Source organism: Pyrgilauda ruficollis, unplaced genomic scaffold, assembly GCF_017590135.1.
Source record: "Pyrgilauda ruficollis isolate IOZ18807 unplaced genomic scaffold, ASM1759013v1 scaffold54, whole genome shotgun sequence".
NCBI lineage: Eukaryota > Metazoa > Chordata > Aves > Passeriformes > Passeridae > Pyrgilauda > Pyrgilauda ruficollis.
Genome location: NW_024527044.1, coordinates 7,605,692 through 7,622,701, shown reverse-complemented (window position 1 = coordinate 7,622,701; position 17,010 = coordinate 7,605,692). Strand labels below are relative to the sequence as shown.

At 47.4% G+C, this 17,010-nt stretch overlaps 1 protein-coding gene across 1 annotated transcript; it reads left to right on the top strand.

The window, feature by feature from the left end:
• The first annotated feature begins 1,638 nt into the window (after window positions 1-1,638).
• LOC121360797 (L-threonine 3-dehydrogenase, mitochondrial-like) lies at window positions 1,639-12,090 on the top strand. The gene is made up of 10 exons (XM_041480879.1): window positions 1,639-2,086; window positions 3,021-3,132; window positions 5,426-5,627; window positions 5,956-5,998; window positions 7,122-7,192; window positions 7,730-7,879; window positions 8,195-8,406; window positions 8,478-8,514; window positions 8,687-8,986; window positions 9,206-12,090. Exons 3-10 carry the CDS (start codon window positions 5,444-5,446, stop codon window positions 9,343-9,345), a joined length of 1,137 nt encoding a protein of 378 aa, XP_041336813.1. The 5' UTR covers window positions 1,639-2,086; window positions 3,021-3,132; window positions 5,426-5,443; the 3' UTR covers window positions 9,346-12,090.
• The last annotated feature ends 4,920 nt before the right edge of the window (window positions 12,091-17,010 follow it).

The window sequence follows — 17,010 nt, the reverse complement described above, 5'->3', positions numbered from 1 at the left end:
TGGGACTCTGGGAATTAGCGATTCTGGGATTTGGGATTCCGTGACCAGTGCTGTGTTGTACAGTGGCTCAGCCGGTGAATGCTGACCAACAAGAGAGCTGGAGAGAGATGTGGGACAAGAGCATGGAGTGGAAGGAAGAGGGGGAATGGCTTCCCACTGCCAGAGGACAGGGTTAAATGAGATATTGGGAAGGAATTGTTCCCTGTGAGGGTGGGGAGGCCCTGGCACAGGGTGCCCAGAGAAGCTGTCACTGCCCCATCCTTGGCACTGTTCCAGGCTAAGCTGGACAAGGCTCGGAGTAACCTAGGATGATGGAAGGTGTCCCTGCCCACGGCAGGGGATGGGCTGAGCTGTAATGTCCCTCGTCCCCCGGACTCTCCGTGTCGCGCTGTCCCCGTGCCCGGGCACCGCCCGCCCTCAGCTCCGGCGGGGCCGCCGCGCCCCGCCCGGCACCGCCGCCCCTCACGGCGAGTGACATCACGCCCGTGTGACGTCACCGCCCAATCCCCTGGGCGGCCGCCGCTGACGTCAGGCCTCGGTCCCGGCGCGAGGGGCCCCGGCTGAGGGACGTGGCGGTGGCAGCGGCAGCGCGGCGGGAGCGGGGTGAGCGCGGGGATGGACCGGACCGGACCGGGGGCTGCGGGGCCTTGGGGGTCCGGTTTTGGGGGATGTGGGATCGCGGGGCCGCCCTGCTGCCGGCGCGACCGAATGAATGGGGTGGGGGAGGGGCGGCTTCCCCCGGCACCGCGTGGTCCCCTCCTTTGGGGACACTTCGGGACCGGGACCGGGGCGGCGGTTCGGTGCTCGTGGCACTTTGGTGCCTCACCGCAGACTCGCTGCGGGCGGGCGGGTTTTGCTGGTGCCCATCACCCGCCCCGGCTCCTCGGTTTCATCAGCGGAGGCTGTGCCGGGTGAAGTGCCAGGGAATCGGGGAATGGTTTGGGCTGGAAGGGGCTTTAAAGATCCTCCCGTTCCAACCCGTGCCGTGAGCAGGGACACCTTCCACTAGACCAGGCTGCCCCAAGTCCCGTCCAACCTGGCCTTGGACACTTCCAGAGGTCCAGGGGCAGCCACAGCTTCTCTGCAAGCTGTGCCAGGTCCTCTCAGCTGAGAATTCCTCATGCTCACAGCTGAGAATTCCTTCCCAATAGCCCACCTAAATCTACTTTTTTCATGTTTAAAGCTGCTACCCCTTGTCCCTCCATCCCTTGTCCCAAGTCCCTCTCCAGCTCTCCTGGAGCCCCTTTAGGCTCTAGAAGGGCTCTGAGCTCTCCCTGGAGCCTTCTCTTCTCTGGGGGAACATCCCCAGCTCTCCCAGCCTGGCTCCAGAGCAGAGGGGCTCCAGCCCTTGGAGCATCTCTGTGGATTCCTCTGGACTTGCTCCAGCAGCTCCACATCCTTTTGCTGTTGGATCCCAGGTCTGGAGGCAGCTCTGCAGGTGGGGTCTCACCTGAGAGGGGCAGAATCCCCTCTCCCCTGCTGCCCACTCTGCCCAGGATGCACTGGACATTCTGGACCAATTTTCCTTCCAGGAAGTTTCACGCTGTTCAGCAGCTGCGTAATCTCTCCCTCCCTTTTTTTTTTTTTTCTTGTTTATTTTTGGTGTCTGAGGTCAGGTTCCCAGCAGGTCCCTCACGGCTCGGGCTGACGTCTCCTCTTGGCGGGCTCCGCGAGGGGCTCAGCCTCATCCCCGGCCGTGCGTCACCCCTGGGACAGGAGCCGTGCGTGTGTGTCAAGGTTATTCCAGCCGAGCTTGGCCAGCAGCTCCCTGCCAGAGGGAACAGCTCCAGACTGGACACCCTGGCACATCCCCCCTGCCAGGGGACACCGGCAGGGACGCAGCGTCCCAGCTTGGGGGGTCTCAGAAGCAGAGGAATTGCCAGCAGGGAATGTGAGATGCATTTGTGTCCAGCTATCCAGGCAGCAGTTACTGGAGTTGAGCTGAGAGTATCCCTTAGTTGTTGCAGCTTGAGTGCTCCCAAATGCAGGAATCTGATGGAGTTTCCACTTGGCAGCACTTGGGCACCACAGAGGCTTTCCTGGGAGCAGAGTGGCTTGTGCTTCATCTTCTGGATGCCCAAGGAAGGTGCTGCCTTTCTCCTCAAGCTCTTGATACAGTCGGGAAAATTAGAGGAGCTTCCCAATGCATAAGCAAATCTGCAGGTCTGAAGGAGAAACTGTGGGGTTTGGAGCCAGCTGGGAGTTGAGAACTTGGAGCTCAGTGAGTTGGTGTGGACCGTGTTCCTGAGGATGTGGTTGGGAATCTGTGAGATCCTGTGCCCTGCAGCGTCCCTTCATTTTCTTAGAAAGAAGAAAGTTCTGGATTCTTTGGTTTAGCTCCCTGAAGGGGCATCCTGTGGCATCCCAGCAGCTGTGCAGCCCCAGAAATCCTGTGGGAGCTCTGGGGTTTGGTTTGACCTCTTGTTCCTCCCTCTCTCCCATTTTCTTTGAAGCTTGCAGTGGGACTTTCCTGACAAAGCCCATGACTTTCTTATCTTTCTTATCACCGTGGCATTCTATTAATAACTAATTTACAAGAGCTGCTGCTTTCCATAAGCATTTTTGACTTTTATGTGAGCAACAGGTGTTGCTGCTTATGTAACACCTTGGAAACCTCACAGAGGATCAGCAGCTGGCAGTTCACTCACTAAATGTCATTTTATGAATGTGTCTCTTTTTTTTTCTTTATTCCCTCTTTTCCCTCTCCCAGTGCTTTAATCTTCTTACAAACCCCAGAAATTTCCTGCCATCCCAGGCAGATTACTGTTCATTGGAACATGTGTTTGCTTTCTACTAATCTTTTTGCACTGCCACGAATTAATTTAAACTGTCCTTCAGCCATGACCTGAGGCTGGCTGGTTCTGGGACTTGGAGCAGCTGCTTGTGCGCCTTCAGAGCCCTTTCCCTGCCTATCCCAAACTTCCAGGCATTTCAAAATCGAGCAGGAGAGAACAGTGAAATCCCTGGCTGCTGCTGCTCTCACACGCACTTTTTTTTTTTGGGTTTTTTTTTCCCTTAAGGTGTGGGACAACTCCTACTCTCTGCCAGGTTTTGATTGGCTTTCCAAAGAGGCAGTGTCCTATAAATTGCCTTCTCTGCTCTGCTTCTGCCTTATCACCAGCTGAGGTCCAGGTGAGTACAGGAGAGGGAAAATTCCAGCTGCAATTCCATTGCCTAATCTTTGAAATTAACTTTGGTTATTGGTTTAAATTACTGGGGTGGGGGAAATAACTTTGATGTTTCAGGGTAAAACTTCCTCATTTTGCTAACACTTTCTAATATCAGTTTGAGTTGATAAATTAGATCAGGGACTGAGAAACTATTCAAAAGGGGATGTGGGAAGGGGTTTGAAAATGTATTGTAGAATCATGGAATGGTTTGGGTTGGAAGGGACCTTAAAGCCCATCCTGTTTCATGGGCAAGGATACCTTCCACTATAAATTATATCTATGTATTATATAGGTATTTTTTTTTTCTTCAGTTCCCAACAGAACAGAAGTATTCCCCTTTGGGATAGTGAAATCCCAAACTATAAAAATATAAAATATTTTATATCCCCAAATATAAAAAATATAAAATATTTATATATTTGGGGATATAAAATATCCCCAAATATAAAAAATACAAGTTATTTACATCAGTTAAATTAATTTTTTTATATGTGTTCAGAGCTGTTGACTCCTGGAAGTTATTTAAGGTGGAAAATTTGGATTTAGGAGAATGAGCTTTCCTGTATGAGTTGCTTTTGCAAGTTAATGACTGTGTGGGGCTGACTTCAGCTATTTGGGGAAGTGTTTTTAAGGCATAATATTGATTTCTTTATATATCTGTGCATTTATGGCAACTTTAGTAGCCAGTCACACCTTTCCCCCCTTTGTATTTGAAATAGAAATAAATGCCATCAGTGGAGGTTTTTGCAGCAGCTCTGCTGCCTGGCTGTTTCTGTGCCTGGTATAAAATACATTTACTGTTCTGAGTCAGACCTGGGAGTAAATTCTCAGCTTAAGCCTTTGTGGTTTCACTCCAGGTATGTTTGGAAAAACCAGTCCAGTCACTGGGAAACCAATTTTAGTCACAGCCAACTTTTGTTTGTACTTTGCAAAGCTCAAAATGCCTTTTCAGGTACTTGGAGTGGAAATTTTTTGTCACACAGACCAGTGAATCTCTCTCAGTGCTGGAAGATTTTATTCTTTGATGCTGAAATAGGAAGGGATTATCATGAGAGCTGGTGCCTGGCTTCAGATGGAATTTGGATATTTCCAAGGGTGGGCACTCCCATCACCTCTCTGGGCATCTCAGACCAAGTCTTTTTGATCACTTTAAATGTATTTTTTTAATAATGCAGTTTTATGGGGCTGTCTTACTAGACAATATTTAGCAAATCTGTATTTAAATAGCAGAACTCCCTCAAGTACCAGAACATTCTCAGTCAGGTGTCTTAAGAAGTGAAAGGAACACCCACATTAATCACTTGTTTGCTTTTCTCTGCAACTGGAATTCATCTGCAGCAATGAACTGCTGCAATTTCTTGTGGAGAGCTTCCATCTACCTGACTCTCCTTTTTAGAATATATGCCCCAAGAAAGGATTTGACAGGGTAACCCCATCAGGCAAGTTTGAAATATGCTTTCATCTGGGAATTTACATATTCTAGATATTGGGAGATACTTAAAAATTGTTCAGAGGGGACAAGGAAAAAATGAATGGTTGTGCCTTGAGGATTTTATTTGAGAGAATTAAATTTGCACCACAGAAACGACCAGTTGTGGCTGCAGGTGTCATTTATTTGGAGTATTTTGCATTTCCTTCCGCAGTATGAAAGATTTGGAGAGCAAGAACTCAAACTGAATGCAGCACAGAGTAAATTATACGTATGTGAAATAATTAGGACATTTTCCTGTGGCCTGGCTAAGCCCTGCCACTCCTCTGTTTGCTTTCTGGGTACTGTCCATCCTGAGTGTTAAATCAGAGTAAATCTCCCTTTTTTTAAAGGTATTTCCTGCTGCCTCCTTGGCTCAGCTGCTCTTGCTGATGCAATCCTGAGGAGTTTTGCTTATTCACAGCAACCTGCAAAACTTTCACTCCAAACGTGGCATCACAGCAGCTTTGTTTTATTCTGTATTTATCCTTAAAATCACAGTTTTGAGTGATGCTTTTAAAAAAGGTTTAAACTTCAGCTTTACAGTGTTCTCCCTGTCCATTTTTCTGGGCTGTGGATATTTTCCTGAGCTCATTCCAGGGAATACATTACCTCTGCTCATGTTACATCCCAGGCTGCTTTCAGCCCTTGCTTGGCACAATCCCCCAGCCCTGGGATGGCATCAAATTCCTCCGGATCCCTGCAGAGTTTTCTGGGGGAACGTTTTAAAAGTCGTTTAATGGGTTTGAATCACTCGTGACTCATCTTTTGTCTCTCTCCTCGGCAGCACACCTGAAGGGGAAAGATGCCAATCGTCAGGAACCTGGGCAGAGCTGCCAGCCAGCTGCTGCAGAGCTCTGGCTGTGGCTGTGGGGTGTCCCTCGTGCCCGTCCGGGCCATCGGGGTGTCCCCACGCCAGGTGGCCTCCGACGCCAGCTTCCACTCGGTGACCTTCTCCGAGTCGGATCATCCCCGGGTGCTAATCACAGGTCAGCATTCCTGGCACAGCTGGGTTCCTGCTTCTCAGCTGAGCTTTCCCACTGCTCTCCTCCCTCCCCAAAGGGTACAGTTCTGGAAGCAAAAATACCCCAAATATCCTGGAATTGGGATGATCTTTCCCATCAGGCAGTAAGATTGGAGTCCCATGTGAACTTTCCTATTTCAATTCCAAAACTCTTCTAAAACCAGTTCCTTGAGAAAAAAATGTAAAAGCTTCCTGACTCGCTGAGAAAATCATACTAATTCTTGATGTGATACAGATAATAATGGAATTCTGCATTGTGACCCCCCCCTTTTCCTCTGATTTTTGTCTCTTAGGTGGTCTTGGCCAGCTCGGGGTGGGACTTGCAAAGCTGCTGAGGTGAGTCACCATTCCCTGGCTTGCTGTGAGTGATGAATTCCAGCTTTAGCCATCACTTCTAGGAGCAATAGTTGTCTGGAAAGTTGTTTATAAAAGAAATCCTATTTTTCAAATGCTGGTTTTGCCTCTTGGTTTTGTAGATGATGTTAATGGCTGGACTTGATGATCTTAAAGGTCTTTTCCTTAATGATTCTATAATTAAATTTTCACCATCACTTTATTTGTCCCTCCTGTGCTTGCTGTGGGTTCCTGACGTATTTTCTGCGTGTCCATTGGTCACAATTCCCAAAATAGCAGGATTTTGTCTGAGGGACTGCCTGCTGAGTTGTTTGCTCCCAGTTAAATGGGAGTATTCAGAGTCTGAGACCTCAGAGTTTCCCTTCTTTTTCCTTCTCCTTTTCCCCACCTCAAGCACAGTTACCTCCTCTTTTTTATAACATCTTTTCAAGAAGTGTGAAATGATCCAAGTGCTCTCCCTGATCCATGTCCTTGTCCATATCCAGCTCAGCTGCAGTTTATCATTTGCTCACAGTCTTTGCTGGAGGGAGTTTAGACCAAGACCAAAAGTAAGCAGACTCACTGCACTCAACACTGTGGCAGTTTGCACATTTTCTACCATTTCTATGATATATTTTAAAGTTATCCAAATAATGGGAGGCCAGAATGTGCTCCAATGCCCCCAGATCTGCTCTCTCCAACAGCCTTGTGTTGATGAGAACAAGGTCACAATTTCCCTATTTTATTTGCTTAGTTGATTTAAAAGTAACTGCAGCTACAAAAATCCCAGTGGCTTTTTGTTGTCTACAGGGGAGTAAATTATCCCTGTGTAAAATTTTCAGTAAAAAAAGTGTAGGAAAGTCTGTTTTCCCAACATATTTTCACATCCTAAAAAATTTCTCTATCCTTATGCAGACCTTGACTGCTACTAGAAGTATTTCATCATTTTTTAAGATGTTGTGTTGATATTTAAAGGATTGTTTGGGTTTTTTTGTTTAATGCAGTAACTGATTTTATTATGGAAAATATTGTTCATCTTCTATCATTCCTGCAAAACAGAATAGCAACTTATGGGTTATCTCAAAAACCTGTGGACTCACTGTTCCCTGTGGGTATTTTTACACAGGAAACGCTTTGGAAAGAACAATGTGATCTTGTCTGACATTAGAAAGCCTGCAGATAATGTTTTTTATAGTGGTAAGTGACTGGGGAAGCACATGGAAGAAAAAAACCTTGACTTTACCTCTGATGTTCGTAAACTAATTATCAGTGATAAGTGGATTACACTGACAAGCTGCTGTTCAAACCTTCTGCATAATGCCTCCCTGCTTTCAAATCCTGCCAAGATGTTGGTTTCTTCTCTTATTCCCTTTTCCTAAATATTTCTCTTTGTGTTTTTTCATTGCTGCTGTGCCACTTTCCTGTCTCGAATAACTATTTGAGGCACCTTGTGCTCCTGCTGTAAAAAGAGGTGCTTTTATTCTTTTGGAGGGAGGAAGTTGGAAATGAAACTTGTGCTTTGTTTTTACATGCTCAGGGAATTTTTACTATGAGGTGGATATAGAGTAGGATTTCGGACTCTTTGATTTTTAGTGGAAACGTGTGAAAATTTTTCCTCAACCTCGCTGTTTAGTGATGTTTTTAGGTGGTAGAAACAGCAGCCTGAGCTTCACGCAGAACCTTCCTTCCATCCATTCCTGACATCCAATTTCCCACTGCTTCCACCTCCTCCAGGTCCTTTCATCTTCGCGGATATCTTGGACTACAAGAACCTGCGGGAGATCGTGGTGAACAACCGCATCACGTGGCTGTTCCACTACAGCGCCCTGCTCAGCGCCGTGGGAGAGGCCAACGTGCCCTTGGCCAGAGCTGTCAATATCACTGGTGTGTGCTGGGGTTTGGGTGCTTAAAGCTGTGTCAGGGCAGGTTTGGGCTGGAGATCAGGGAAAGGTTCTTGCCCAGAGGGTGTCGGGCACTGGAACAGCTCCCCAGGGAATGGTGGCATTCCCAAGGCTGCCAGAGCTCCAGGAGTGTTTGGACAGTGCCTACAGGGTGGGATTGTTGGGGTGTCTGTGCAGGGCCAGGAGTTGGACTGGGTCATCTTGATGGGTGTCTTCCAGCTGAGAATATTCTTGAATGGCTTGAGAAAGCAGAAGTGTTCTGATAAACGCTGTTGTTTTGTGGTTTTTTTCCCCACAGGTTTACACAATGTTCTGGATATTGCAGCTGAGCACAATTTGAGGCTCTTTGTTCCAAGCACCATTGGAGCCTTTGGACCCACCTCTCCTCGAGATCCAACTCCTGATCTCTGCATTCAGAGACCAAGGACAATCTATGGAGTCTCCAAGGTCCACGCTGAGCTCATGGGAGAAGTGAGAATTTTTCATTTTATTAATTTCCTAAAAGGTCTGGTAGAACTTCACTGAAACAGGTTTCCCAAAGAAGCTGTGGCTGCCCCATCCATGGGAGTGTCTAAGGCCAGGTTGGACAGGGCTTGGAGCAGCCTGGGATAGTGAGTGGCATCCCTTCCCATGGCAGGGGATTGGAGCTTGATGATCTTTAATCTCCCTTCCAACCCAAACCACTTTGTAATTTCATTGTGAATATCACACAGTCCTGCTGCCAGATTTGAGACAGGCGACTTTGGGGTTGGTCTGAGGTTTGTTGACTGTTATGAAATGCACAACACAGATTATACACATCCATTATCCTCTTTCCCAGATTATGCTGTCCAGATTTTCCATGATGCCATAAAGACTGGGAAATTCAAGTGTTACCTGAGGCCAGACACCCGGCTGCCCATGATGTACATCGATGACTGCCTGAAAGCCACGCTGGAGATCATGGAAGCCCCTGCAGAATCCCTGACCATGAGGACCTACAACATCAGTGCCATGAGCTTCACTCCTGAGGAGCTGGCCCAGGAGGTGCAGAAGTATGTCCCTGAGCTCCAGATGACCTACAACGTGGATCAAGTCAGGCAGGCCATAGGTTAGTATTTTCCCTGGCAACTGGTAGGAAAAAACGTCATTGGGGTGAAATAAAGTCATAAAGTCTCTTTTCTTTTTAGGAACTGACAAATTGCTCCTGTGCAGTTCAAGTCTTAAGGTTCAAAATTCAGCTTTAGTAATGATGAAACATCTCAAAGTTCAGAGAGATATTTTCCTAAACCTCACCTTTCTTGGTTCTTTTTCTTTTTTTTCCCTGCAGCTGACAGCTGGCCCATGAACTTCGACGACAGCAACGCCCGCAGGGACTGGGGTTGGAAACACGATTATGACCTCCCCGAGCTGGTGACCACCATGTTTAGCTACCTTGGGTCTGACTCTAGGATTGCCCAAGCTAACTGAAATGATTTCAGATGTTTCCAGATTTCCACAGAGGACCAGGAAGAAATGGCTGAATTTTAGTTTCTAATTTTCTGAGTCTTAGAGCATGTCAGTTACTAATTTTTGTAAGTAGTGACAGAGTTGGGCAGAGATGTCCTGTAGCTGGAATGTCCTTTAGATACTAAACAACAGCACTGGGTGCTGTCCCCAAACACAGCACTGCTGACAAACACAGAGTTCTTTAACTTAGGGAAAAACACCAAAATAACACTTATTCCTGGCTGATGGCTCTCCAATCATTCCTGCCTCTTCCTTGGCAAACAATGTGGGATAGCACTGTCCAACCTGGCCTTTCAGGCATATCCCAAAAAGTGAACGATAGGTTTTGCTTTTTCCTGGTGGAGGATGTTAGGTTGTAGCAAGAACCTTTTTACTCTTTGCTTACAAAAAAGACATCACAAGAGCTGTTTCATGTTTCCAAATTGCAGGGGGTTGTTGCAATTCTAGTTTGAAATCAAACTTTTCTCAATAGCTCCTATTTATATCTCTCTTCAGTGCTGTCTAAGCATACAGTTTTCTATACCTAGGGCATACAGAGTAGCATTCTTATGATGCTGCTTATAAATGTGAAGTGGAATAGGACTTGAATACTCATCATGCTTTAAAAAAACCAAGGTTTACAAGCAAAGCTTTGTCCTGTTCTCTGCAAGTGCTGCTGCCTTCAGTGCAGCCTCAGAGGGAGAGCTGAAATCCGAAGAGCTGTTCCATGGATGTGAGCCTGGGTGGGATTTCAGGGAGGCCAAGCCTCTGGCTGGGGTTTTTAGAAGTACTTTTGGTTCTCCCAGTTGTTTGGAGTTCCTGGAGCAAGTTTTAAAGGTGGGCTGAGGATGGAGCCTTACTGTAGAATCGGGTCACCCTTGGAAATCTTTCCTGTTCACCCCATTTTCCACGTGCACTGTGTTTGTAGATGCTATTTATATGTAACTCATACCCTTTTATTCTTCAGAGAGGGATCCAGAAGCTGAAACCATCTTCTAGCTACAGCTAAGGGCTGTTCTGCTCGTTGAGTTTCATGCGCAGGAGATTCTGGGATGAACAAGGGAGTTTTAGTAGGTGTGTGAGAGGAAGAGGTGTCAGTTCAAAAGCTACTTAGGAGACTGCAGGAAATGACAAACTGGAGAGACAGGAAAGCCATTGTAGGTAAAATACCAGTTTCCATGGATATGCCTGAGCTGTCAGCTACTCCAGCTGAGAAACAGCCTCTGGGAGCTTTGGACTTTTATTTTTTTCAAAGAAAAAATACCTTTCATTTTCAGAATGACTGGAAATTCCCTACAGGAAGCTCTCCTTTTTTGTTTTTCTTTCTTTTTTTTTTTTTTTTTTGTCTCATGTACTCCAGTAGTGTGTGTAGGTAAAAATATTCAAGGTTTTTTTTGTTGTTTTTTTTTTTTTTTTTTTTTTTTTTTGCCTATAACTTGTTTGCTCTGTTTTCTGTGATGGTGCTTTGGTGGTTGTGAGTCTGCTGTGTTCTCTGTAACCCTGCCATGATCAGACTTTTGTCTCTTTGTGCAGGAGTTCTCCTGCAGGGAATATGTTTCCTCACAAAAGTAACCTTCCAGTGAAGATTCTGTGGTGAAACCCAGTTATTTGAAACATTTGTTACACTTGTATCTCTTGGTTTTGTACGTATTTTATCCTTTCGTCTGTGGGCAAAGTAGGAATTTCCCAGGTATTTAAGCTCAAGGGTCGTGGCTGTTACTGAAACATTTTTATATTGTTTACATTGCTGAAAGGACAAATTTTTAAACTCTGGCCACTTTGTAACTCTCACGTAGCTCAAGTGTAATTTTTGGCCCAATGGGCTGGTGGAGTCGGCCTTCCCTTCACACCCTCTGAGGAGAGACTGGCTGGGCTTTGTCCTCTGCCCAAAAGGATGGGATCCAGACTGGATTATCTCCCAGGGACCTGGCAGGTGAAGGGCTGGAAAGGAGCTGAAGTGTCTTGTCCACTCCTCAGTGCCTCTGTTCCACCTTCAGGAAGTGTAAAATAAAGAATTGTTGATGGGCCTCACTCCATGTCCTTATGTCATAGTCCTGGGGACTGATCCCCTCACCCTCATTCCCAGCTCCAGTTTAATTGGAGTCAACAAGAGGGAGGAGCAGGAATGTTCTTTCTTGTGGAACACTGTCCTTGGTGGTGGAATTACACAAAAACCTTGGAACAGGTGTCATGGCAAAAATGAAATTCAAACCTATGGCATTTTGAACACAGTTTTGGTTTTCCTGCCAAGATGTTACTGGCCTCATTAGGAGCAGCCATTTAAGCAACTTAATTTTTTAAAATCTGAAATGAACAATGTTCCTATAGAGAGTGGTCTGGAGGAAACTGTGGTGACAATCAGGGAATGTTATTAAACGTGTCTGCAAGGTCTGTGTCCTGTTTAAAATGCTCATTTTCAATCTCACCAATGATCTGTATATTTTCCCCCCCCCATGTTTTCCACATCAACTTCTCTTGTAATGATGTCACAATTTTTTTTCTGTATTAAACCAACTTGATGTGGTTCAAAATATGTACCTTTTTCTACCAGTTGTAAGTTTGACTTCTGGGCAGAGACTTCCCTCATGACACTTGAGCACTGTGGCTGTTAAATTACCTATTCAGGACAAAAAAAAAAAAAGTTTAAAAATATGTTGTTAATAATATTTTTTCAACTATTGCTAGTTGTGGGTGATGCCTACTTTAATAAAATCCTATGCAGATGGATCCTGGGTTTGTCATCCTTGGTTGGAGCAGGTGGGAGCAGTGCTGGGGGCTCCAGGAGAGCTGGAGAGGGACTTGGGACAAGGGATGGAGGGACAGGACACAGGGAATGGCTTCCCACTGCCAGAGGGCAGGGATAGATGGGATATTGGGAAGGAATTCCTGGTTCCTCCTCACTCTGCTCTGGGCACTGACCACTTCTGCTTTTTCCAGGTCTTCTTGGGGCTTGGCACTTTATTTGAGCTGACTCAGGTGATCCCAGAAATGTTCTTGTAGATCCAAATTTGGGGTGTCCACTTGGAGAAGGCTCCAGGGAGACCCCAGAACCTCTTTCAGAGCCTAAAGGGGCTCCAGGAAAGCTGGAGAGGGACTTGGGACAAGGTGTGGAAGGACAGGACACATGGAATGGCTTCCCACAGCCAGAGGGCAGGGATAGACGGGATATTGGGAAGGAATTCCTGGCTGTGAGGGTGGTGAGGCCCTGTTGGGTCTCTGTTTCTGTGTCTGAGCAGGTCCTGCCCCCAGGTGTTGCACAAGCTGTGATGGGTTAGCAGAAGCTTGGGTGAGGAGATGACACTCGTAAATCCCCACAGCCCCACCCTGCCTCCTTAATCCATGGATAAACCCTCCCTGAAGGTGAAACAAGGCCTTGCCCTCCTCCCACACCTTGGCTTTCCAACGATGGGAACCTCTGGTGGGGAGAACATTCCTCCTGACCGCAGTTCAATGACTAACGTGGCCACTGTGCTTCCAGGGGTGTTGCAGCACCGCGCTCTTCCAGCTGCTCCCCTTTCATCCTTGGTCTGGATCTTGCCGAGTCCTGTTTGACACAAGCCCAGCCTGGCTTTTAGAGGTGCCAGAGGTGATGGTGCTGCCTCCAGAGCTGCTGCAGCTGGAGCCAGGCTGGGAGAGCTGGGGGTGTTCATCTGGAGAAGAGAAGGATCCAGGGAGAGCTCAGAGCCCCATCCAGGGCCTAAAGGGGCTCCAGGAGAGCTGGAGAGGGACTTGGGACAAGGGGTGGAGTAATGGCCTTAAACTGAAGGAGGGTGGGTTTACATGGGATATTAGGAGGAAATTCTTCCCTGTGAGGGTGGGGAGGCCCTGGCACAGGGTGCCCAGAGAAGCTGTGGCTGCCCCTGGATCCCTGGAAGAGTCCAAGGCCAAGTTGGATGAAGCTTGGAGCTACTTTCGTCTCTTGGCTGTTTAAGGCATCAGACAGATGCAGGAAGAGGAGGAAGCTCCTTCCCTCAGTGGAAAGGTGTGAGGGATGTGAGGGATTAACTCCTGTGCTTTTGGAAAACCCTTGCTGCCACTCCTCAGGTTGGAATCAAGCCCCCAACTGTTTGTCAGGTGCTCTGCATTTCTGCAAGGAAGAGAAGTTGAGCCCAGGGAGGTGAAGAGGAGAGCATTTGGGTTATCCAGAGGGAAATCTAGGGGCTGGGATCCCCACCTTGCAGCCCGCTCCCCACACTCCATGTTTCAGCCAGGCCTGGTGGCTTTCCTGCCCCCCTGCAGGCAGGTTGTGTCTGTTTTAGGGAACATCAGCTGACATTTGCCCTTCTCCTGGAGCCTCAGGCCAGACAAATTCTCTCCAGGCTATTTCTGGCTTCATACCATAACTGTATTTGATCCTAAATTCCTCGTGGGACTGAGTGCCTGTGGCATGCTGGGGCTGAGGGGCAGGGAGAGGGCAGCTCCTGGAACAAACCCAGGGATTTCAGGATGACTGGGATGACATAGTGCAGCTCAGAGCTGGCACACACAACTGTGGAGATGCAATTCAAACGACATTTATGCCTCAGCAGCCCCATTATGGAAGGTATATCTGGACTGGGCATTGCTCAGCCAGGAAAGAAAGTTGTTTCCTGCCCTTGTTTCTGCAACTATGAGCAGTTTAGGATGTTTTCCTGCCCCTAAAGCCCTTGTGCAGCCTCCAGGAGCTCCTGAGAAGGTGCAGCACAAAGGTTAACATTCACTTTTGAGGGGATTTAAACTTTTTAACCAAAAAATATAAACAGCCTTTTGCCCTCTCCCCTAGTCTCATATGGATCCCTAGAGTAGAAGACCTGGGGTGCAGGATAATATTTCTTCTAAACTCAAGCAGAGCTTTGATATCCCAGTTTGGAAAAGAGAAGGCTCCAGAGAGACCTGAGAGCACCTTCCTATGCCTAAAGGGGCTTCAGGAGAGCTGGAGAGGGACTTGGGACAAGGCATGGAGGGATGGCACAAGGGGGAATGGCTTCCCACTGCCAGAGGACAGGGATAGATGGGATATTGGGAAGGAATTCTTGGCTGTGAGGGTGGTGAGGCCCTGGCACAGGGTGCCCAGAGAAGCTGTGGCTGCCCCTGGATCCCTGGAAGTGTCCAAGGCCAGGTTGGACAGGACTTGGAGCAGCCTGGGATAATGGAAGGTGTCCCTGGCAGGGGGTGGGACTGGTTGCTCTCAAAGTTCCCCTCCAACCCAAACCATTCCATAATTCCATAATTCTGTGAACTCTTCCACAGGTAGGTGTGAAGTTGAACGGAAAACTGATCTGGGAATGCATCCTCAGGAACTCCCCTGATGAGCTTTGGACCAATCCTAAAAAAGAGGAGGTCCTTGGCAGGGCACACCTGGCTCCAAGGACACTGATCGTTTTTTGGCACGGTGGGGGCGTTGCTGCCAGGGTGATGTCACCTCACCTGTGTGAAGCAACAGACCACACACCTCTCCAGCCTTTCCACTATTCCAGGTTAAAGATCTGTCACCAGCAGAGCTGTTGCAAAAAGGATGAGTCAGAGGAGAGAGAGTAAAGTCCAGAGTTCATCCCCTTTGGCTCAACCTGGCCCCAAAGTCCCCAGATTTGAGGCATTTTTAAAGCTCTTCTTCCTGGACCCTTGTGATGCCAAGAGGCTTATAGGAGGTTTAGGAAAAATCCTCACCTTTCTAGTCCTTGTAATTTTAAGGAAAAATTGGTCTTCTAGAAATGAATATGAAGCATGTGAGCTCCAAAATCTATAATTAATTTTTAAGATGGTTGAGTTTTAATATTTTATCACTATTTTATCACTATTTTATTTATAAAAATTATTTGTCTTATTATCACGCTTACTTTAGTGGGATCAGTTTTTCACTATATCCACAGCAATATTCCTTTGGTAAATGCAGGAATGACACAATAATTGCTCAGATATGGCTTGCCAACATGTCCTAAATTGTGTTAAACTGCTAAAATGACTTTTTTTTTTTAGGGTGTATTGTAGGGAACTCATCACAGAGTGTCTGTGTGTGTTTGGCTGTGCACAAACACCACCACAAGAATGCTGTTTCATGGGATAAGTGGTTTATTGAGCTCCAGCTCTAGGGAAACTTGGTTTGGTGTGGATTTGTGGTTGCTGTGGGTGTCTAATATTGAAATAAAATATGTTCCTTTTGCCTGAGTCCAGCCCCATCCTGGAGGACACACATGTGCTTCCACACTTTTCCCAGCTGCACTTGCCTTTGGGGAAGGTAAAAGGAGGAAAGGTCAATAAATTGCTCATTTATTTTTTCATGTGTTTTGTCCATGGTTAGGTGTGGTTTAAGCAGGTCTGAAGTTGAGGCAGGGATGAAGAGATGTCACACTTGGCTTTGTTGGAAACTTTGAGAACTGGTAACCCCAATTCCTCCTGCAATATTTCCCCTACCTCAAGGTAGCATGGAAGCTGACACATAAAACAAAAAAAAGTAATTTCATGTCAGGTCAGAGCTGAATTTGCCAGAACAGAGAGTAGCAGGAAGAGGAAGAGGGGTCAGTGAGGTGCAGATCCTGCTCATCCAAGCCCAGGACAGCTGATCACAGAAACAGACAATGGAATATCAGCATTAAGGTGGGAACAAACCTCCAAGATTATCAAGTCCTGTCTTTGACTGGATCCCATCATTCCCACTGAACCACGTTGTGAAGAATCTTCTGGTTTCCCCCACCACCTCTCCTCTCACTTCTCCATGAATTTTGCCACCTCCATAGAGGCCTTGCAAAGCTCTAACTGGCACAGGGCCCACCCAGAAGTTTTTTGGGCTGTTTTTAATACGCTGTCTGGCTGAGGAGCTGCCAAGAAAACAGCAAAATATTCATCCATCCATCCATCCATCCATCCATCCATCCATCCATCCGTCATCCATCCATCCATCATCCATCCATCCATCACCCATCTATCATCCATCCATCCATCATCCATCCATCCATCCATCCATCCATCCATCATCCATCCATCATCCATCCATCCATCCATCCATCCATCCATCCATCCATCATCCATCCATCCATGGGACCCTCAGCCCTTCTGGGTGAAAAAGCTGCCCTGTCCCTTTTCCAAGAGCAGCAGGCTCCCTCTGGGCATGCCGTGGATGACACAGCAGATGTTTGGGTGCTGATGATCCCGGGGGTGTTTGCTCTCCTGGCAGCGTGTCCCAGGATCAGTGCCAGGAGCAGATTTCCCACCTCCAGCCTTCCTGCCTGGCAACAGCAGCCAGGCCCATTGGCCTGAGGCAATCCTGAGCCTTTGGGGGACATTTCCCACCCATCCCTGGGCACGTAGACCTGGCAGTGACCCCAGGGCCTCAGCTGGCAGGAGACTGAGGCCATCAGGGTCAGCATTCCATGGGAATGGTGGCACCTCAGTCCCTGGGGACACCCCACAGCCCTCTCAGGACAATGTCTCTATGCAAGGGCCTGGGGAGCTTTTGGGAGGTTTTGGTTCTCCAGAGGTCACAGCCATGGTGTGAAGGGAGCTGTGGTGGAGGAGAGCTGTGCACAGGAGGAAAAAGGCATTGTTCGGCTTGGTTCCATGGAGGGGCCACAGTCCACAGCCCCCAAGCTGTTGGCTGGAGGCAAATAAAATAAATTGTAATTTAATGATTAAAAAAACCCCACATTAAAATAGTAGAACCATGGAATGGTT